The following is an 18145-nucleotide window of genomic DNA, read 5'->3' as shown; positions in this document are numbered from 1 at the left end:
TTGACTCTGCTTCAGAGGAGAGGGAAACTCTTCTAAAGATGCAAGAGTTCTGAGAAACTGCTGTTGTGTTTCACCTCGAGTTTATTTAATGTATTTCCAAATGTAAGGGGGAACAGAAGAACAGCCTTCATGCTCCACTTCTGTCCTAAAGAACCAACTCTTTCTTAGCTAGCCTCGGATCTGGAAGGAAAAGTAAGAGATGCCGACAGAACACTCAGTAAATACATCACTTTCCATAGCCTATGGAAAATGCTGGGTGTGTGGTTCTCTACCCTTTAGTATTATCACCAGTTTTTTTCCCTATTAGTAACTATTTTCGTACATGCACAAAGGAGTTTCTACAGAAAGCAAGAAAAGATGGGAAGTTCCAGAAGAAATCTTCTTCTCATAATAGCTTTGGAGCTGCCATTGTACACTATTTACTCTGCCAAAAAAAGTATTTAGAAGTACAAACTCAGCAAAAATAAAGATGTTACTCGAGTTTCAAGGTACGTAGTTTTCTGTTTTCCTAGTTGGTGCTACAGAATTTCTTCATTTTATAGGATGTTTCAAAATAAGAGATGATGGGAGTCTAGGGCAGGGTGCAGGGTTCTGCATGTGGGCCAGAAGAATCCTCACTGTCAGTACAGGCTTGGGGATCAGGTGACAGGAAGCAGCCCTGTGGAAAAGAACTTGAGGCTGCTGATTGGATGAGAAGCTGGACATGAGCAGGCAGTGTGAGCTTGCAGCCAAGGTGGCAAATCACATCCTGGTCTGCATCAAAAGATTGTTGCCAGCAGATCCAGAGAGGTGATTCTGCCACTTTGCTCTGGTGAGACCTCACCTGGAGTACTGTGTGCAGGTCTGGAGCCCTCAATATAGGAAGGAGATGGCCCTGATGGAGAGTGTCCAGAGGAGGGCCATGAAAATGATCAGGGGCTTGGAGCACCTCTGCTATGAGGACAGGCTGAGGGAGCTGGGGTTGTTCAGCCTGGAGGAGGCTCCAGGGAGATCTAATAGCAGCCTTCTAGTACCTTAAGGAGGCCTATAGGAAGGAGGGAGAGAGACCATTTACAAAGGCCTGTAGTGATGGACGAGGGGCAATGGCTTCAAACTAGAGAAGAGCAGATTTAGATTAGATGTCAGGAACAAGTTCTTTACTATGAGGGTGGTGGAACACCAGAACAGGTTGCCCAGGGAGGTGGTTGGGGCCCAATCCCTGGACATTCAAAGTGAGGCTTGAGAGGGCCCTGGGCAACCTGATCTAGTTGAGGGTGTCCCTGCTTACTGCAGAGAGGGGGTTGGACTATATGACCTTTGGAGATCCCTTCCAACCCAGACCATTCTATGAGTCAATGTAAGTCTGCTCCTCTTCAAGCACTTAAGGTTCAAGGAGACTGGGTTTTCTTTAGTACCCCTCACTCTGGTCACCACAGCTATTAACAGGACTTCCAGTAACATCGCCTTGCTCAAAGAGAAAGGCAGCAGAGGTAGCACAGTTCTGTGTAAAATTTTTATTCTGTTTCACTTACAAAAAAATTGACAAGCTTTGTTCCAACGTCTTCCCTTCAAAACTAGATAGAAGTAAATGCTTTACAATAAATGCAGTTCAACCTCTTTAATACACCGCGTTCATAGGGCCAGGTCCCTGGGGATGAGAGGCAAGGTAAATGTTGAAACAGTAGTGGAGGTCTGTTAGCCACTGCTCTTGAACTTCACCACTCTTCAGTGTCTGAAAGGAAGGGGGGAAAAGGTAAAATTCAGTTTTACCAACAGCACTTGCAAAGCTTTGTTTTTGCAGTTAATCAGCTGCACTATTAAAGGTGGCAGGCGGCCTGGTGACCTTATTCTTCTCATAGATTTCAACATGGTAGGCCTCTTAGCTGAAAGAGCAAAGTGGTACTTGGTGGTACACCAAGTCAGTGTTACCTTATATACTATGGGAACTACACAGATATGGTTTCCTTTTCATTATTGTGCCTTGCTTACTTTCCAGTTTTACAACTTCTAGGTAATTAAAATACAAATGAGTGTGGTTCTCCTAAAGCAGGAAACCTCAGTAACACCCCAGCCTCTATGAGAATTGCTACCAACAGGCTGACACAGCCCACAGCCCAGTATATCATTCTCCTCAACATTTGTAAGAGGTTAAAAATACCCCAACAAACACAACCAACCTGTAGTGGACCACCACAAAAACTGGCTGAGGCATTTTCAACACCAAAGGAAACCAACCACCCCATTCTCTGTTGGAGAACTTCCATGATACTCTCTCACCACTGCTTTCACCACTGCTGAGGTGAAACACATTTCTGGTGACGCACCTTGTAAAAAGCTACTAAGATACGTGTGGCTTCCTTATTCTGCACTGCTGTTCAAGCTTCCTGGGCTCAAATCCAGTTGAGAGCTTTGTGCAAAGGGAGTTTCAGATTTTTTTTCTCCCCAAAGAAAAGGACTTCCCACCCCCCCCCCCCTCCCCCCCCCCCAAAGAAAAAGCAACTCTAACTCTCAACCCCCCCAGCCCATGGCCACGTGAACCAGGGGGCTGCAATATTTGGAAGAGAATATATTTTGCACTGTAGGCAATTAAAGAGTTTGTCTGATTTAGTAGCACCTACATACAGCTCCATACCCCTGCTCCAGTAAAGAGAAATACTAGGTTCTTATTTTGGGACAGCTGTGTGGTTAATCCCCTTCCAGTGCATTTGTTAGGAAGCCAACAGATGTGTCTCATCTGTGCAGTGACCACAGGAACTCAGACAAGTAGCAGCCTTCCACACAGACAAATCAAAGACAGCCAGAACTTGTGGTCGGCTGAACATTAGTCCTTCGTGTCTGCAGTAATTTTAAAGCACTGTATACCCCTGTAATTGGTGGAGGCAACAAGAAGCTTCATACCATGATGTCCTTGATAATCTGCTGCACCAGGAATTCGTTTGTGATCATATGGCTTCTGAGCTGACCATGCTGCATTAGCAAGCGAAGCAACTGAGCAACAACTGGCAGTTCTTCCCGACAGATCCTGCTCACTTGCAGGCTTTGCAGCATCAGTCTCAGTAATCGTGGTAGGAGTGCTAATGCAGAAATACATGATCCCCACAGCATATCCCTGAGAGGAAGGGAGAACAGAAATTGAAGTGAGAGAGGACAGGTATTTCAAGTATGCTTCTGTGAGCCATCCTCACACCTGTACAAGAAAAGGTGCCTCTGAATTCAAATCAGGCCAACTGCCTTCACCATAACCAGGGCCAGAGCTCAAAATGTCTACCAGGAAATGCTAATATTCTGAAATTAGGTACAGCACTGGAAAAAATGTAAAGGCCTTGTCCTGGAGCTACAAACACTGCTGAAGCTCTTACACAGTGCAATTTGCACTTGCTGCAACTGAAGAGAGTCTTTTGTATTCAAGGCTTAGCAGAAATCAAGCAACAGAACCAGCTTTCTGTGATACCCAAGTCATTCAATAAGTGAAGGAGGCCTCTGGCTTTAAAAACATGTCTTTAAATTCATCTAAGCTTTGCAAAACCTTCCTGTACATGGAACAGTCAGAAGAAAAATCTGAAGTTTCAACTTATACAGGTAACAGGCTGCCCAGGGTGGGTTGTGGAGTCTCCTGCTCTGGAGATGTTTAAAACCCCTCCTGGATGCATTCCTGTGTGATCTGGTATAGGTGATCCTGCTCTGCCAGAGGGGTTGGACTAGATGATCTTTCAAGGTCCCTTCCAACCCCTAACATTCTGTGATTCTACAAATAAACTTATTGAAATCTGGTATCTGTAGCTTTTCAGGTTTTAAATCAAATGGATTGGTGTGTGGTCTGTAACACAATGCATGAGAAGTTCTGTTAGAAGCTGAAACATCAAGTCAGTTACGAGAACAAGCTTATGGAGGCAAGTCCCTTGAAAACTAAAGGCTAAAGATTAAGGTGTAAGTATCCACCTTTCTAAAGTCAGAATAGTTCTGACATCTAACTAGAACAGTCTGAGATGAAGTTTTCTTCAGTTACTGCTTTAAATAATTCCAGCTAACTGTGCAGCTGTTTTTCTCAAATCCAAGTACTGATTGGAAATGAGCAAGAGAGAGACAGCAAAATAAACTGGGAGGTTGGGAGCAGGGTGGGGGGTATCCATTTTACAACTCTAGATACCTGTGAGTATAAATGCTGAGAGAACCTAACGTGGTGAGAAAAGCAGTGTTACCTTTTCTGTAGGTGTTCTGCATCCTCTTTGTCTAATGTTAGCAGAAAGTACAGGAGACTGTAACAACAAGAGGCTAAGAACTTGTGCAGGGTTTCACTTAGGATGCAGGCTTGATCCAAGAGCTTATTTATGGCACATAGAACAGATCCAGCTGTGCTATCAGGTATTACAACCAACCCAACCTGTATTAAAACAGAAAGAACCAACCAAGTTCATCACCTTATACACAAGTTCTTTTGCTAGCATAGCAGCATGCCTAGAGCTGCATCAACCTCTTTCCTGGCACTACACTTTCCTCTGTTTCTGTTCAAGTTCTACACACTACCACATTTTTTCCCAAATCCCTGTTTTCTTCATCCCATCCTCTCTGAAGTAAACATTTCAAACGTATCTTTAAAACAAACCACTGCCTTTGCACCTTGCTCTGGAAGATGGTCCAGGCACAAACAGAACCTTTAGGACAGAACAGGTCTTTTAAGCACACATGGGACAGAGCAGCCCTTCTGTGTCTTGAAACAGCACTGAGCAGTCAGGAAGGTAGAAGGAGACAAAGATTTCCTCTCCAGAAAGAAAAGCTTCTCCTGGGTTGTCATCAGGGTGCATCTCCCTCAAAATCCAATGGCCTCAGCAAGAACGAGAGCATTATGAGCAAAGTTAAATTAGAGGTAATGAAATACACAGTGGGCCCACAGCTGGGCTGCTGCTTCTGTTAAAATGAGAGCATCTTGAGTATGGATTGTATAAGCATGGCAAATTATTTAGACAAAATCATTACTTTTTGGGGGTGGGGGTGAGGAGAGGCAGTGAATTAGAAGGCAGTTTAAATTCTGAAGTGTTACTGAGTAACTCTGGATTTCTGTTCTGTAAAGCCATAAAAATATTCACGCATTGCTAATGCAGTACCATTTATCTTATAAAATAACTGATTTAAGGAGCTTTAGAGCAGCCTAATTTGCTCACCTGCAAGTACATTGTTTGAAGCTGCCAGAAGCAGTTGGCTCACTTAACAAGGTCAGCTGTTTCTTTTAGAAATGTTTAGAGAAAGATCAATAAAGCACAAGCTGCAGAAAAGTGGAATGTATGTCACTGCTATGATGGCTTGTGAGAGGTGAAAGGTAAGGAGCAATGCCAGGTCCAACTTCTAACTACTTCCAGGATAAGGCACTAGGTGTATTTCAAGCCCACAAGCACAGATCACTGTCCCAAGCTGTCACCTAGACCCTCCTACAGGGCACTGAATAATAAAACCTGCTAAGGGTGCTCCTGATCAAGTAGCAAGTCACAATAGTGAGCTGCATGGATGTCTGCATATAAAGAAGCATCCTGAAGATCAAATTAGCCAACACTGATGGTGAAATGTGCCAGTCAGCCAGCCTGGAAGACGGCGTGAACACAGACAATTCAATTTGTAAAAATCCAGCAGATGAGGCTGCTCACATAAGCTCCCACATAGGATGTTGCCTGCATGGTGCCTTTCCTCCCCTCTGAGGTGTCACCATCCAGTTAGAGATCCTGGGCAGTGGTCTAGTCAGCTACAAAACCCAAATTAATCTTCTCTCAAAAGGACAGTGTAGCACATGTCAGGCAATTTCAAACTTGTGATTTAAGTCAGCAACCACACCCAAAAACCCCAGACTACAGTGGCAGGTGAGCCATGCGTGCCCTGTGGAAGCTTTGGTCTAACCATTTTCCAGTAGTTCTGCTATACTGGAGAACTGTCTTGGCAGAAGGACAGTCAGGTCCTCCCTCTCAGCAAGCAGCATCACAGGCAACTGCAGATTCTGTCCCTTAGAATTCTGTTCCCACTTCTGGCTTTGTCATCCCCTTCCCAGCTCAGATTGTTCAGGATGAGGAGGAGAAGACAGACTAAAGCTCATCTAAAGTTGGCAGTTGTAAGGCAAACCCAGAAGCCTTTCATTTTTGGCCGTCCTGGCTTAAAACCAAGCTGAACTATTCACAGAAAAGAATACCAACAGCCCCCAGGTATTTGTTTTTCAAGTCTGCTATCTCGTGGCAAACTTCTGCAAATGCTGAAATTATCCATGAAATAATGGGGGGAAAATGGATTTGAGAGTTAATTATACTGTTACAAAATGTATCACCAGGAAGTTCACCTAGAAGACAATATGGCACTTACCAGGTATTTACAGATGCCAGTCTGGAGAATGTCAAAACACTGACTTTGTGAAGGTATAGTGGACAAGCTGTGGCAGATGACCTGTTTCAATAAAACAAAGTTGTATTTAAGTACTTTAAATGCAGCAATCCCCTGTGTTGACAAACCCAAATACAACATACCTACAAGGACACTCAGCAGCTTTGTCTCCAGGTGTTGATTCTTTACAGTGTTACGAGACTAACATCGTCAGCTCAGTGTTGAACAAGATGACAGCCTACACCATTAGCTTTTTTGGTAGTGCCTTTCTTCATTGTACCTCTGTGGCAGAGTTAAAAAATACCCTGTCTAGCTACAGCACCACACCAAGCCTCCATAAGCCTTGCCTTGGAGCTCAAGAATTTTGGACAGCAACTTCCTAAGTAACTTTGTGAAACAGGAAACAAGAGGAATCACAGTGAAACAGGACAGGAAAATCTAATGAAGGAAGTAGCAAAGGCACCTTTCCCATTTACTTTATACTGACAAAAATGCCATGTTTGAAAGTGGTATGAAATACTACAAAGGGACATCCTGTGTTATGAACTGCTACCAGCTTAATGCTGCTTTTATGTGGGGGTGGGGGAAGAGTTGACCACAACCCTATAAAATGCTATGCGGCTCCTGGACAGGATAAGGAAACCAGTGCTCTTGTGGACCTGCTAGTAAGTTGTAATACAGTCCTCAGCAGATGGCTTTCTCTGTTCCTGTTTTCCTTCCCATCCAATCCAATAATTTGCAAACCAGAGAGTTTAGATGACCCCTTTCTCTGTTTACATTTGCTGCTCATCCCAGAGTGCCAACTGAAGCTTCCAGGCAGCAATGCACACAGTATAAGAGCATTATTAGGCCACTAGCAATCATGACACCCTGGCTCAGCATAAGGAAAATGGAAGAACCAATACAAAAGGACCAAAGCCTGGACCAGTACATGAGGATTGAAATGTTGCTGGTGCTTAAGGGAATCAGAAATAAAAAAGCAAGATCAGACATTTGAGGGAAGTAAGTCCCTGATACTTTCACAAGTATCTCAGTTAAGCAAAACCCATTCCTCACTGCCTGCAGAAAGCTAAAGAAAACTTTCACAGAAAGCTAAAGAAAACTGTCTGCTGTGACAGATTAAATTCTGTGACACTGTCCTGGTTGAGATTTCAGTTGAAGCAGGGCAGGTCAAGACACCTAAAGAAGAGGTAACAACAGAACAGAAAACATCACCTATGTTGTGTCAAGAATAACCAGTCCACAGCATTTCCATCTGAAGAGAGTCTCCATGGAAAGGAAAGGTCAGGAAAAGAGCCATAGGCTCAGGGTCCTGTGCTATGAAAATTCAATCCTAAGCAACATGGCTGCTCATCAGGATTTTATCAGAGATAGCCAAGCAGTATCATTTGTGATGACAACAACAAAAATGTGCTCAGCCCTTTTCAGCCTGACATGCCACACATGCTTTCAGCCCTGCTTAAGCTGGCCAGATTCAGGAGATCTTGAACACTTCCACCTGTTGAAACATAGTATTGTCAGGCTGTCAGGACATTGCTCCTGTTAATCAGTTCTCCAGGTGTAACTGGGGAAGTTCTTTCTTTGTCCAGTAGGACTATTTAGAGGACAATTTGATAGCTATTCTTGCACTGACTACCCTGATTTCTGATGCTATGTATTTATTTAATAACAAAATCATATTAGAAGTGGTGCTCCGTTCTAGGCATGGCAGCTCTTCTGTTCACTGCCATTTGAAAGTGGTAATAGATTATGTACTTTGGAATATTCCCAAGAAAGGCACTGGAAACACCTGTGTATTAGCAGTGTCAAGGAATAAAGTCCAGCTGGGACAGAGGTTGCTGCTGCAGATTGTCATGTCAATGACAAACTCCGATGCCAATTTGCCCCTGTATCTTAACAGGTAATGCTTACACTGAAGGTAAAGCTACATTGATTAAATCTGTCTGCTGACAGCTCAAAGCTAAGAAACCCTGCTGAGACAGGAGGACTGGACTAACCTATAAAAAAGATCACGGGGGTTTGAGGAGTAACAGATACAGAAAACATTCAGTGGCACAAAAGCGGTGGGTCACGTGCTTGGAGACTCATGAAAACTTCTGCCTGCAGCTACAAGTTTTAGCAGGTGGGAAGGAGGAGGGAAAAAAGAAAAAACCTGCGTGTTACCAACTGACCACAAGGTGGTTGTGATACAACCACAAAATAGGCAAATGTGACTTGAGGATGGAAAGAGAATCACAGTAGAAGTGATCAGGCCAAGTGCTGATCGACTGCTCAGTACTACTCCGGAAGGCCATACTTAGACTATGTCTGACATACTGTGCAAAACAGGAGTCAGACTTTTCAAGACAGGTGAATTCCAACTGGACAGGCACAGAAAGATTCCACAAAGATTAGAGATTCTGTCTTGGAGGTGTCAATGGAAAGAACTTAACCTGCTGAGGCTGGCAAGACTACACGCCCTTAAGAAGGAACATTAGCGTCACTTACAAATACAGCGGCAAAAACTGCTGCAGCAACACAGAGACAATCAAACAGCAACAAAATGAGCACTGGTCACAGCCAGCTGGAAATGCAAATGAGATGGAAACCAAGAAGGATGACTATAGAAGGGGAAATGCATGAGACATTTGTTGCTCATAAGCCAGAGTTCAGGAAGTTTCCAAATGGAATATACCATATGCTTGTGAGCACGTGACACCAGACAGTGTGCTGAAGAGATCCCTCTTAATTCAATACATACCCACAAGAGATCAAATCACAGTATCACAGTATCACCAAGCTGGAAGAGACCTCAAAGATCATTGAGTCCAACCCGTCACCACAGACCTCATGACTAAACCATGGCACCAAGTGCCACATCCAATCCCCTCTTGAACACCTCCAGGGACGGTGACTCCATCACCTCCCTGGGCAGCCCATTCCAATGATGAATGACTCTCTCAATGTAGAACTTTCTCCTCACCTCCAGCCTAAACTTCCCCTGGCGCAGCTTGAGACTTAAAGACTGAGGGTAAATCCACCAGGCCCACCCAGCAAACTGAAGGTTCCATGATTAGTATTTCACCCTTAGGACTATGTCCCTAGAACAGACCTACCAGTCCCCTGAGGCTCTCCCTGGAAGCCAGTATGTAGGAGCACTGCCTACCAGGTACAAATCACCGACACTCGAGACTCCTGGGACTGGCAAGAAAAGCAGGCATCACACTGTCAGAAAGCAGCATACTTGCTTAGAAGGGCTGGGGCAATGTGCGTTGGCAAGTTGGTTTTTCAACCTTTTAGATCCTTCTGGCCCTCAAAATAGCATAATCACTCCCTCCATCCAGTTCTATTTTCCTGTGATTAAGTGGGAGTGGCAATCCTTTTCAATTGCAGAAATGAAATCCAGCTTAAAACGGCTTTCAGAACAAACGTCTGTTACACAAAGTGAAACTGAAACGTTATTAGACGTGGAAATGAAAAGCAAAGAAAACTTAATTATTCACACGAAAATTAGTATTTTTCCTGACAGTTTATTGTCCTGAGGCGAGGGTTTGCATGCTGCTTAATTTCCATAATAAAATGTCACAGCTGATTCATTATTTTAGGTTTGATTAGCATTTATCACATTTTTGGCGCATTCGCGGATTGGTTTTGGACCGAAGCCAGAGCAGTTTTGTTTCAGAGCATTACTGAATTGCATGGGGAGAGAACAGGAATTTCTGATGATAAAGGAGGTTTATAGCTTTTTGAGATGAGTATTTTACAACCTGGACCTGAGCAAAGCCTTCGACACTGTCCCGCACCACATCCTGGTCTCCAAACTGGTGACACATGGGTTTGATGGGTGGACCACTAGATGGATAAAGAACTGGCTTGATGGCCGCACCCAAAGAGTGGCTGTCAATGGGTCCATGTCCCAGTGGAGGCCAGGGACAAGCAGAGTCCCTCAGGGATCAGTCTTGGGACCAGTCTTGTTCAACATCTTTGTGGGTACCATGAACAGTGGCATTGAGTGCAGACTCAGCAAGTTTGCCGATGACACCAAGCTGTGTGGTGCAGCAGACACTCTGGAGGGAAGGGATGCCATCCAGAGGGACCTTGACAGGCTGGAGAGGTGGGCACAAGCCAACCTCATGAGGTTCAACAAGACCAAGTGCAGGGTCCTGCATCTGGGTCAAGGCAATCCCAGGCATAAATACAGGCTGGGCAGTGACTGGCTGGAAAGCAGCCCTGAGGAGAGAGACTTGGGGGTGCTGGTGAACGAGAAGCTCAACATGAGCTCTCAATGTGCACTTGCAGCCCAGAAAGCCAATCACATCCTGGGCTGCAGCAAGAGAAGTGTGGCCAGCAGGTCAAGGGAGGTGATTCTCCCCCTCTACTCAGCTCTGGTGAGACCCCACCTGGAGTACTGCCTCCAGTTCTGGAGCCCCTATTACAAGAGGGATATGGAGGTGCTGGAAGGTGTCCAGAGAAGGGCCACGAGGATGATCAGAGGGCTGGAGCACCTCTCCTGTGAGGACAGACTGAAGGAGTTGGGGCTGTTCAGTCTGGACAAGAGAAGGCTCTGAGGTGTCCTAATTGTGGCCTTCCAGTATCTGAAGGCCACAAGAAGGCTGGGGAGGGACTTCTCAGGATCTCAGGTAGTGATAGGACTAGGGGGAATGAAATGAAGCTGGAGGTGGGGAGATTCAGGCTGGAGGTGAGGAGGAAGTTCTTCACCATGAGAGTGGTGAAGCCCTGGAATGGGTTGTCCAGGGAGGTGGTTGGGGCGCTGTCCCTGGAGGTGTTTAGGAACAGGCTCTGGCCAGCCTGATCTAGTGTGGGGTGTCCCTGCCCATGGCAGGGGGGTTGGAACTAGATGATCCTTGTGGTCCCTTCCAACCCTGACTGATACTATGATACTACTGTGACACTATGATAACAGGTTTGGTTTAGGGGTTTGGGGGTTTTGTTTCCTTTTCAATTTTGTTTGACTGTCTACTTCCCTAAATGAAGCCAAAGAAAAGCTTTCTCTTAAATACAGAGATTATGTGTTAACATTCTGCAGCAAGTACTACAGGCTCCTTAATCCACTGGCAGTTTTTCAAACCAAACCTTATTGATCAGCCAAGCCCAACTACCCATCATACAGCTACAACAGCAGGTTCCCTAGCAGTGCCTCAGGAAATTTTTACTGTGTGGGCCTCCTTGCCTGCCAGACTAAAGACAAACTCCCAACAGCAGCCAGCAAAACCGGGGGGAAACAACAAATTAAACCCAAAAGCGCTGAGGAGGCTTCCTGTAACGTGATGGAAGACTGACTTGAAAAGCCTCAAGGGAAATAATTCATCAGCAGCTCTCCAGGGGAAATCTGCATATTATTTCAAGCTTACCCATGCTGCAAAGTATTCTTTTTCAAGGCAAATTATTCACTTTCCTCTGAAGACATGCACGAGTGTGAGCACAGACTGGAACCAAGCAAGCAGGACAGATAATGGGATGGAGCTGGGGCTATTCAGTGTGGAGAGGAGAAGGCTCTGAGTATCTGAAGGGGGCCTACAGGAAAGCTGGGGAGGGACTTTTTAGGATGTCAGGTAGTGATAGGACTAGGGGGAATGGAAAAAAATATACATAGAAATGGGTAGATTGAGATTGGATGTTAGGAAGAAGGGGAGATTCAAGGGGAGATTTCGTTCAAGGGGAGATTGGCCATGGCACTTGGTGCCATGGTCTAGTTGTCAGGTCTGTTGGAACAGGTTGGACTTGATGATCCTTGGGGTCTCTTCCAACCTTAGTTATACTGTGATACTGTGAAGAAGTTCTTCCCCATGAAGGTGGCGAGACACTGGAACAGGTTGCCCAGGAAGGTGGTAGAAGCCTCATCCCTGGAAGTTTTTAAGGCCAGGCTGGATGTGGCTCTGAGCAACCTGATTTAGTGTGAGGTGCTCCTGCCCATGGCAGGGAGATGGAACTAGATGAACCTTGAGGTCCCTTCCCACTCTGACAATCCTATGATTCTATGATTTTAGCGAGCTGGCTCTGTGAAGTCAGACCAAAGACAGGCCAGAGTGCAAGGAAAGTGATTTCACTACAAAAGAAAGCTGGCACACACCAGACACCATATCCCAACCTGAACTTTAAAAAATAGACTTTTCAATTCACACTGACACCCACCTCAGACACTGGTAACCAAAATGCAACAGGCTGCTCTGCAGCCGATTCCCCAGCCCTTGTGAAATGGCTGTTTCGAGCGGGACTCTATCCAGTAAAAGATGTTACTGCAGAGCGGAGAAAATGAGAAGTTTTCAGGTGATGGGGCAGGCAATGAAGCTTGTCGTCTGAAGCTTGGCCAGCTTCCCCCAAAGCACCCTGGCTTATCAGACAGTGCGCTCCCTTGACAGGTGCTGCTTCTCCTTCTGAAATAAATTGACTTGACAGGGCAATATTAACAGTGCCCTGAGTTGTTGAGAAAGCTGCGTGCAACAAGAGATCTTTGTTCCTCTGCCCTGGCTAAGCTCACAGGGGCGGATGTGAAAGGTATTCCTGATTCAGTGACTCCAGAAAGCAGAAAAAACACAACACAAAACCCCCAAGCCTCCCATGAAGCCCCCACACAAACACAGTAAACCAAAACCAAACCTAGGTCAAAAAAAAAAACAAAAGGAAAAAGCCAAAAAGAAGGAACAGAGCCTGCAGGATTATAGAACTGTTGAGAGGCTGGAAGAGGATCTTTGAGATCACCATGCCCCAGAAGAACGTTACATCAACAGGCAAGAGGGGGGAAAAACCACTCTGGGGCTTAAGGTTACATTCAGCGTAGCAGAACAGGAATACAGAAAATGGTTTAAGAATTACAAATGGTTCAAAATGTGTATTGAGTCCCAGATCTTGATAAAGTACCTACTGCCAAACTCTTAGAGGCTCTGGTAACAGGAACGTGTAACTCCTGGCTGTAAGAGGTCACAAGATCTGTCAGGAACACATGAGGTGGGTACAGCGGTGCACTGGCCTGAAGAGCAAGTTGGGAACAGATGTTGATCTGTTAGAGGGCAGAAGGGCTCTGCAGAGGGACCTCGACCGACTGGACAGATGGGCAGAGTCCAACGGGATGGCATTCAACAAGTCCAAGTGCCGGGTGCTGCACTTTGGCCACAACAACCCCATGCAGCGCTACAGGCTGGGGTCAGAGTGGCTGGAGAGCTGCCAAACAGAGAGGGACCTGGGGGTGCTGATTGACAGCTGCCTAAACATGAGCCAGCAGTGTGCCCAAGTGGCCAAGAAGGCCAATGGCATCCTGGCCTGCATTAGGAACAGTGTGGCCAGCAGGAGCAGGGAAGTCATTGTGCCCCTGTACTCTGCATTGGTTAGGCCACATCTTGAGTACTGTGTCCAGTTCTGGGCCCATCAGTTTAGGAAGGACATCGAGACACTTGAACGTGTCCAGAGAAGGGCAATGAGGCTGGGGAGAGGCCTTGAGCACAGCCCTGTGAGGAGAGGCTGAGGGAGCTGGGATTGTTTAGCCTGGAGAAGAGGAGGCTCAGGGGTGACCTCATTGCCCTCTACAACTACCTGAAAGGTGGTTGTAGACAGGAGGGGGTTGGTCTCTTCTCTCTAGCAACCAGCACCAGAGCAAGAGGACACAGTCTCAAGCTGTGCCAGGGGAAGTTTAGACTTGAGGTGAGGAGAAAGTTCTTCACTGTGAGAGTCGTTCACCATTAGAATGTGCTGCCCAGGGAGGTGGTGGAGTCACCATCCCTGGAGGTGTTCAAGAGGGGATTGGACGTGGCACTTGGTGCCATGGTCTAGTCATGAGGTCTGTGGTGACAGGTTGGGCTTGATGATCTTTGAGGTCTCTTCCAACCTTGGTGATACTGTGATACTGTGTGATAGGTATTGGGGTTTGATGTTTTGAGGTTTGGGTTTTATTGATTTTGTTTGTTTGGGTTTTGGGGTGGAGGGAGTGCAGTCTGGGTGGATTTTTTGGTCATTTTATTATGGTTTTTGGGGTTTTTTTTTTTTTTTGTTGTTGTTGCTTGATTTTGTTGGGATTTTTTGTTTTTTAAGCTTTTATGTCTTAAAATTATGGAAGAGACCTCTGAGAAAGGGCTTTGCTCGTATCAGAAGGTATCATTTAATCTGTATAAGTTCTTTTTGTTTCTTTGGAATTTGCATTACTTTTCAAGACAAAAACTCCAAAACCCAACATCACTTTCATTTCTGAACAATTAAATTCGAACAGGATGTAGCTTCACAAAGCACCACCAGGATTAGAGAGTATTTTTTACCCTCCTTAAGGATGATAAAAAGTAGAGCATAGTGAATAGAATAGAATCAACCAGGTTGGAAGAGACCTTCAAGATCATCGCATCCAACCTATCATCCAACACCACCTAATCAACTCAACCATGCAACCAAGCACCCTATCAACTCTCCTCCTGAACACCTCCAGTGATGGTGACTCCACCACCTCCTCAGGCAGCCCATTCCAATGGGCAATCACTCTCTCTGTGTAAAACTTCCTCCAAACCTCCAGCCTAAACCTCCCCTGGCACAGCCTGAGACTGTGTCCTCTTGTTCTGGTGCTGGTAGCCTGGGAGAATAGACCAACCTCTGCCTGTCTACAACTCCCCTTCAGGTAGCTGTATAGAGCTCTAGTTCAGAAGGGATACTATTTACCCTCAACTGCCCTTTCTCCCCAGCGTAACTCCAGCCTGGAAAGCTCCGTGAACATGACAAGTGGAAATCTTACAGGAACTTCAACTCAAAATCTGCACTTCAAAAATTTAGGTTTTCTTTACAGTGTTCATCTCTGCTTTAAGCTAAGCTACACTGCTGCAATACCAGCTTTTGCTTCCTGAAACAAACATCTCACAGAACTTTTAATTAGCATCCATTAAGACTTGCTATCTTCATTGACTTATCAGAATTCTTCCTAGCCTGTCAGCTCAGGTACAGCCTTCCCCTCCTGTTTCACTTGTAAGAACTCTCTGGTTTTGACACACTTCAGTACATAGGATTCAGGACTGCTTTTAAAAGCAGCTGACCTGCCCATGGGTTTGCTCTTAAACATTTTGCTCAGTATTTTATTTCAAGTCTGCTATGTGTTCAACATCCCTCTAGAATCCTGACTTCAAGCAGAACCTTCAAACTATCATTTGCTTTCCCCCCCCCAAACGTTCAAGTGTCACAAATATCAAATATTACAACAGAAATTATCATGTATACATGGTTACCTTGTTAAATTGTTCATTTCTGTTGGCACTATTTCATTTGATACTGGCAGAGCAATTCAATTACAGAGCAGTCAACAGAATTACCGACACACACTACAGGCACAGTTAAAATGAGCAAAGACTGGAGCCTCTCCCCTAAGGCTGCAACCATTCGTTCTGGAGCCCCATTTATTGCCAGCTACAAGGGTCTGATCTTAAGTAATTGGCTGTAGTAAGGCAGAATTCACTCCAGAAGAGGAACCAAGATTCCCACATTTCACCTATCTTTTAGACAAGGCATGAAGATTGAACTTTACAGCTATACAAAATAGCCTTTAAAGGGAAATTCTTTTTTAAAGCACTGCTCCTTAAGTGGGAAAAATAAAAAGCACCATTTACCTAAAAGCTTCCACACAAAAAATCAACACAGCTTCAGATTGCTGCTACACCAGTTACCACTCACTGGATGAAGTTACAAAAAGGAGCAATCTCAAGCCATTTTTTTGGTTACAAACCACTTAACAGCATTAATTCCTATCAGAAGTGCATTTGCTTGGCCTTTGCACCAATTAGTTATCCCCCACACTACCAAGTGCCCTGGATACAGCACTCCTCAAGTCCAAACTGCCATTTCAAATACCTCAGGTTACTCTTCTCCCTCACACCGCCTGCCCTCTCCAGAGGCACACCTCTTCCCCTGCACCTGACGTGCGTATGTTACACATCAGATGGCCTCCTGTGGTTCCTGACCGCTCGGAAAGCCCAGCACGCGCTGCACAGTGCAGCCAGCGAGCGCCAGAAAGCTGCGGCTGCTGCCTTCTGCATTTGAAAACAAAGTTCAACAGTGAGCAATAAAGCCAACAAGGGCACTCGTTCCACTTCAGGACTTGGCACTTTTAGGTGGGGTCTATTCCACTTCCCAGGTTGTGGAAGATTGATTTCAGGTCAGCCAGGAAGATTTCAGGGCAAGTCCAAGTGCCAGGGTCTGCACTTTGGCCACACAACCCCATGCAGAGCTACAGGCTGGGGTCAGAGTGGCTGGAGAGCAGCCAGATAGAGAGTGATCTGGGGGATACTAGTTGACAGCAGCTGAACATGAGCCAGCAGTGTGCCCAGGTGGCCAGGAAGGCCAATGGCATCCTGGCCTGTATCAGGAACAGTGTGGCCAGCAGGAGAAGGGAAGTCATTCTGTCCTGTGCTCAGCACTGGTTAGGCCACACCTTGAGTACTGCATCCAGTTCTGGGCCCCTCAGATTAAGGAGGACACTGAGACACTTGAACGTGTCCAGAGAAGGGCAAAGAGGCTGGGGAGAGGTCTGGAGCACAAGCCCCATGAGGAGAGGCTGAGGGAGCTGGGATTGTTTAGCCTGGAGAATAAGAGGCTCAGAGGAGACCTTATTGCTGTCTACAACTACCTGAAAGGAGGTTGTAGCCAGGTGGGGGTTGGTCTCTTCTCCCAGGCATCCAGCACCAGAACAAGAGGACACAGTCTCAAGCCGTGCCAGGGGAAGTTAGTGAGGCGAAAGTTCTTCCCAGAAATAGTAATTGGCCACTGGAATGTGCTGCCCAGGGAGGTGCTGGAGTCACTGTTGCTGGAGGTGTTCAAAAAAGGCTTGGATGTGGCACTTGGAGCCATGGTTTAGTTGTCAGGAGGTGTTAGGGAATAAATAATAGGTTGGACTTGATGATCTCTGAGGTCTTTTCCAACCTGGTTGATTCTACAAACAAGCTGGGGCCTCCTACAGATTCACACCTGGGACCCTTGCCTTCCCATTTCTTCAGCACCATAACTGCAGCTGCTCCTGCCTCACAACCCCCTGGCACCACCATGCAACAAGGGGCAGCACCTGCTGAGCCTGGTGCAGTGATGCCCACACAGGCTGGCCAGAGGGCTGCTGCCACACAGAAAGCAGAAACTGAGTTACAAGCTGCCTGGTGGCAATTGTCTTGGTTTAGAGCTGAAACAGCTCCAGACTGAGGACAGAATGAATTTACGCTAAAGGAGTAAAGACACACTCTCAGAGGATTGGAGGTCAAACAGAAATACTATTTACAAAGGTACCAAGGCAAAAGGACATATCTGCACATCCTCAGAATCAGCCCTGGCTCAGCCCCAGTCGAGGCCTCTGCTAGGCCTCAATGACGCACCAAAAATATCCCCCCCCGACAGCCAAACCTCCCTCATGCCAGGCCTCACTGCTCCCTCCTGCCCCCCCAGCCCCACAAGATAGGGCCAGAGCAGGCCTCACCCACACAGAAAGAGATTTCTGCCAGCCAGGCCTTGCTCCCAAGCAATCAAAAGCAAAAGCAGCAGCCCCACACCCAGAAGAGAATAAACCAAGTTCGAAAAGACCTTTGAGATCGAGTCCAACCTATCACCCAACTCCATCCAATCAACTAAACCATGGCACCAAGCACCCCATCCAGTCTCTTCCTGAACACCTCCAGTGATGGTGACTCCACCACCTCCCTGGGCAGCCCATTCCAATGGGCAATCACTCTGTGAAGAACTTCCTAACATCCAGCCTAAACCTCCCCTGGTGCAGCTTGAGACTGTGTCCTCTCCTGTCACAGGTTGCATAGGAAAGGAGACCAACCCCCACCTGGCTACAGCCTCCCTTCAGGCAACTGGAAAGCCTGCT

At 46.2% G+C, this 18145-nt stretch overlaps 2 protein-coding genes across 2 annotated transcripts in view; one reads left to right on the top strand and one right to left on the bottom strand.

Moving 5' to 3' along the window:
• STX17 (syntaxin 17) overlaps positions 1-18145 on the top strand; it is a 225328-nt gene that overhangs the window by 197806 nt on the left and 9377 nt on the right. The window lies entirely within an intron of this gene.
• The window catches only part of TEX10 (testis expressed 10), a 64999-nt gene continuing 48338 nt past the window's right edge, over positions 1485-18145 (bottom strand). The window contains exons 13-16 of the mRNA XM_054164097.1: positions 6316-6396; positions 4179-4360; positions 2878-3088; positions 1485-1711 (exon numbers count right to left, since the gene is read on the bottom strand). Coding sequence (XP_054020072.1) covers positions 1598-1711; positions 2878-3088; positions 4179-4360; positions 6316-6396 — 588 coding nt within the window. The 3' untranslated portion in view covers positions 1485-1597. The remainder of the gene's footprint in view (positions 1712-2877; positions 3089-4178; positions 4361-6315; positions 6397-18145) is intronic.

The sequence above is a fragment of the Dryobates pubescens genome, chromosome 9 (genome assembly GCF_014839835.1).
Source record: "Dryobates pubescens isolate bDryPub1 chromosome 9, bDryPub1.pri, whole genome shotgun sequence".
Taxonomy (NCBI): domain Eukaryota; kingdom Metazoa; phylum Chordata; class Aves; order Piciformes; family Picidae; genus Dryobates; species Dryobates pubescens.
Note: the sequence above shows the minus strand (reverse complement) of the source record. Positions and strands in the feature narration are given on the sequence as shown.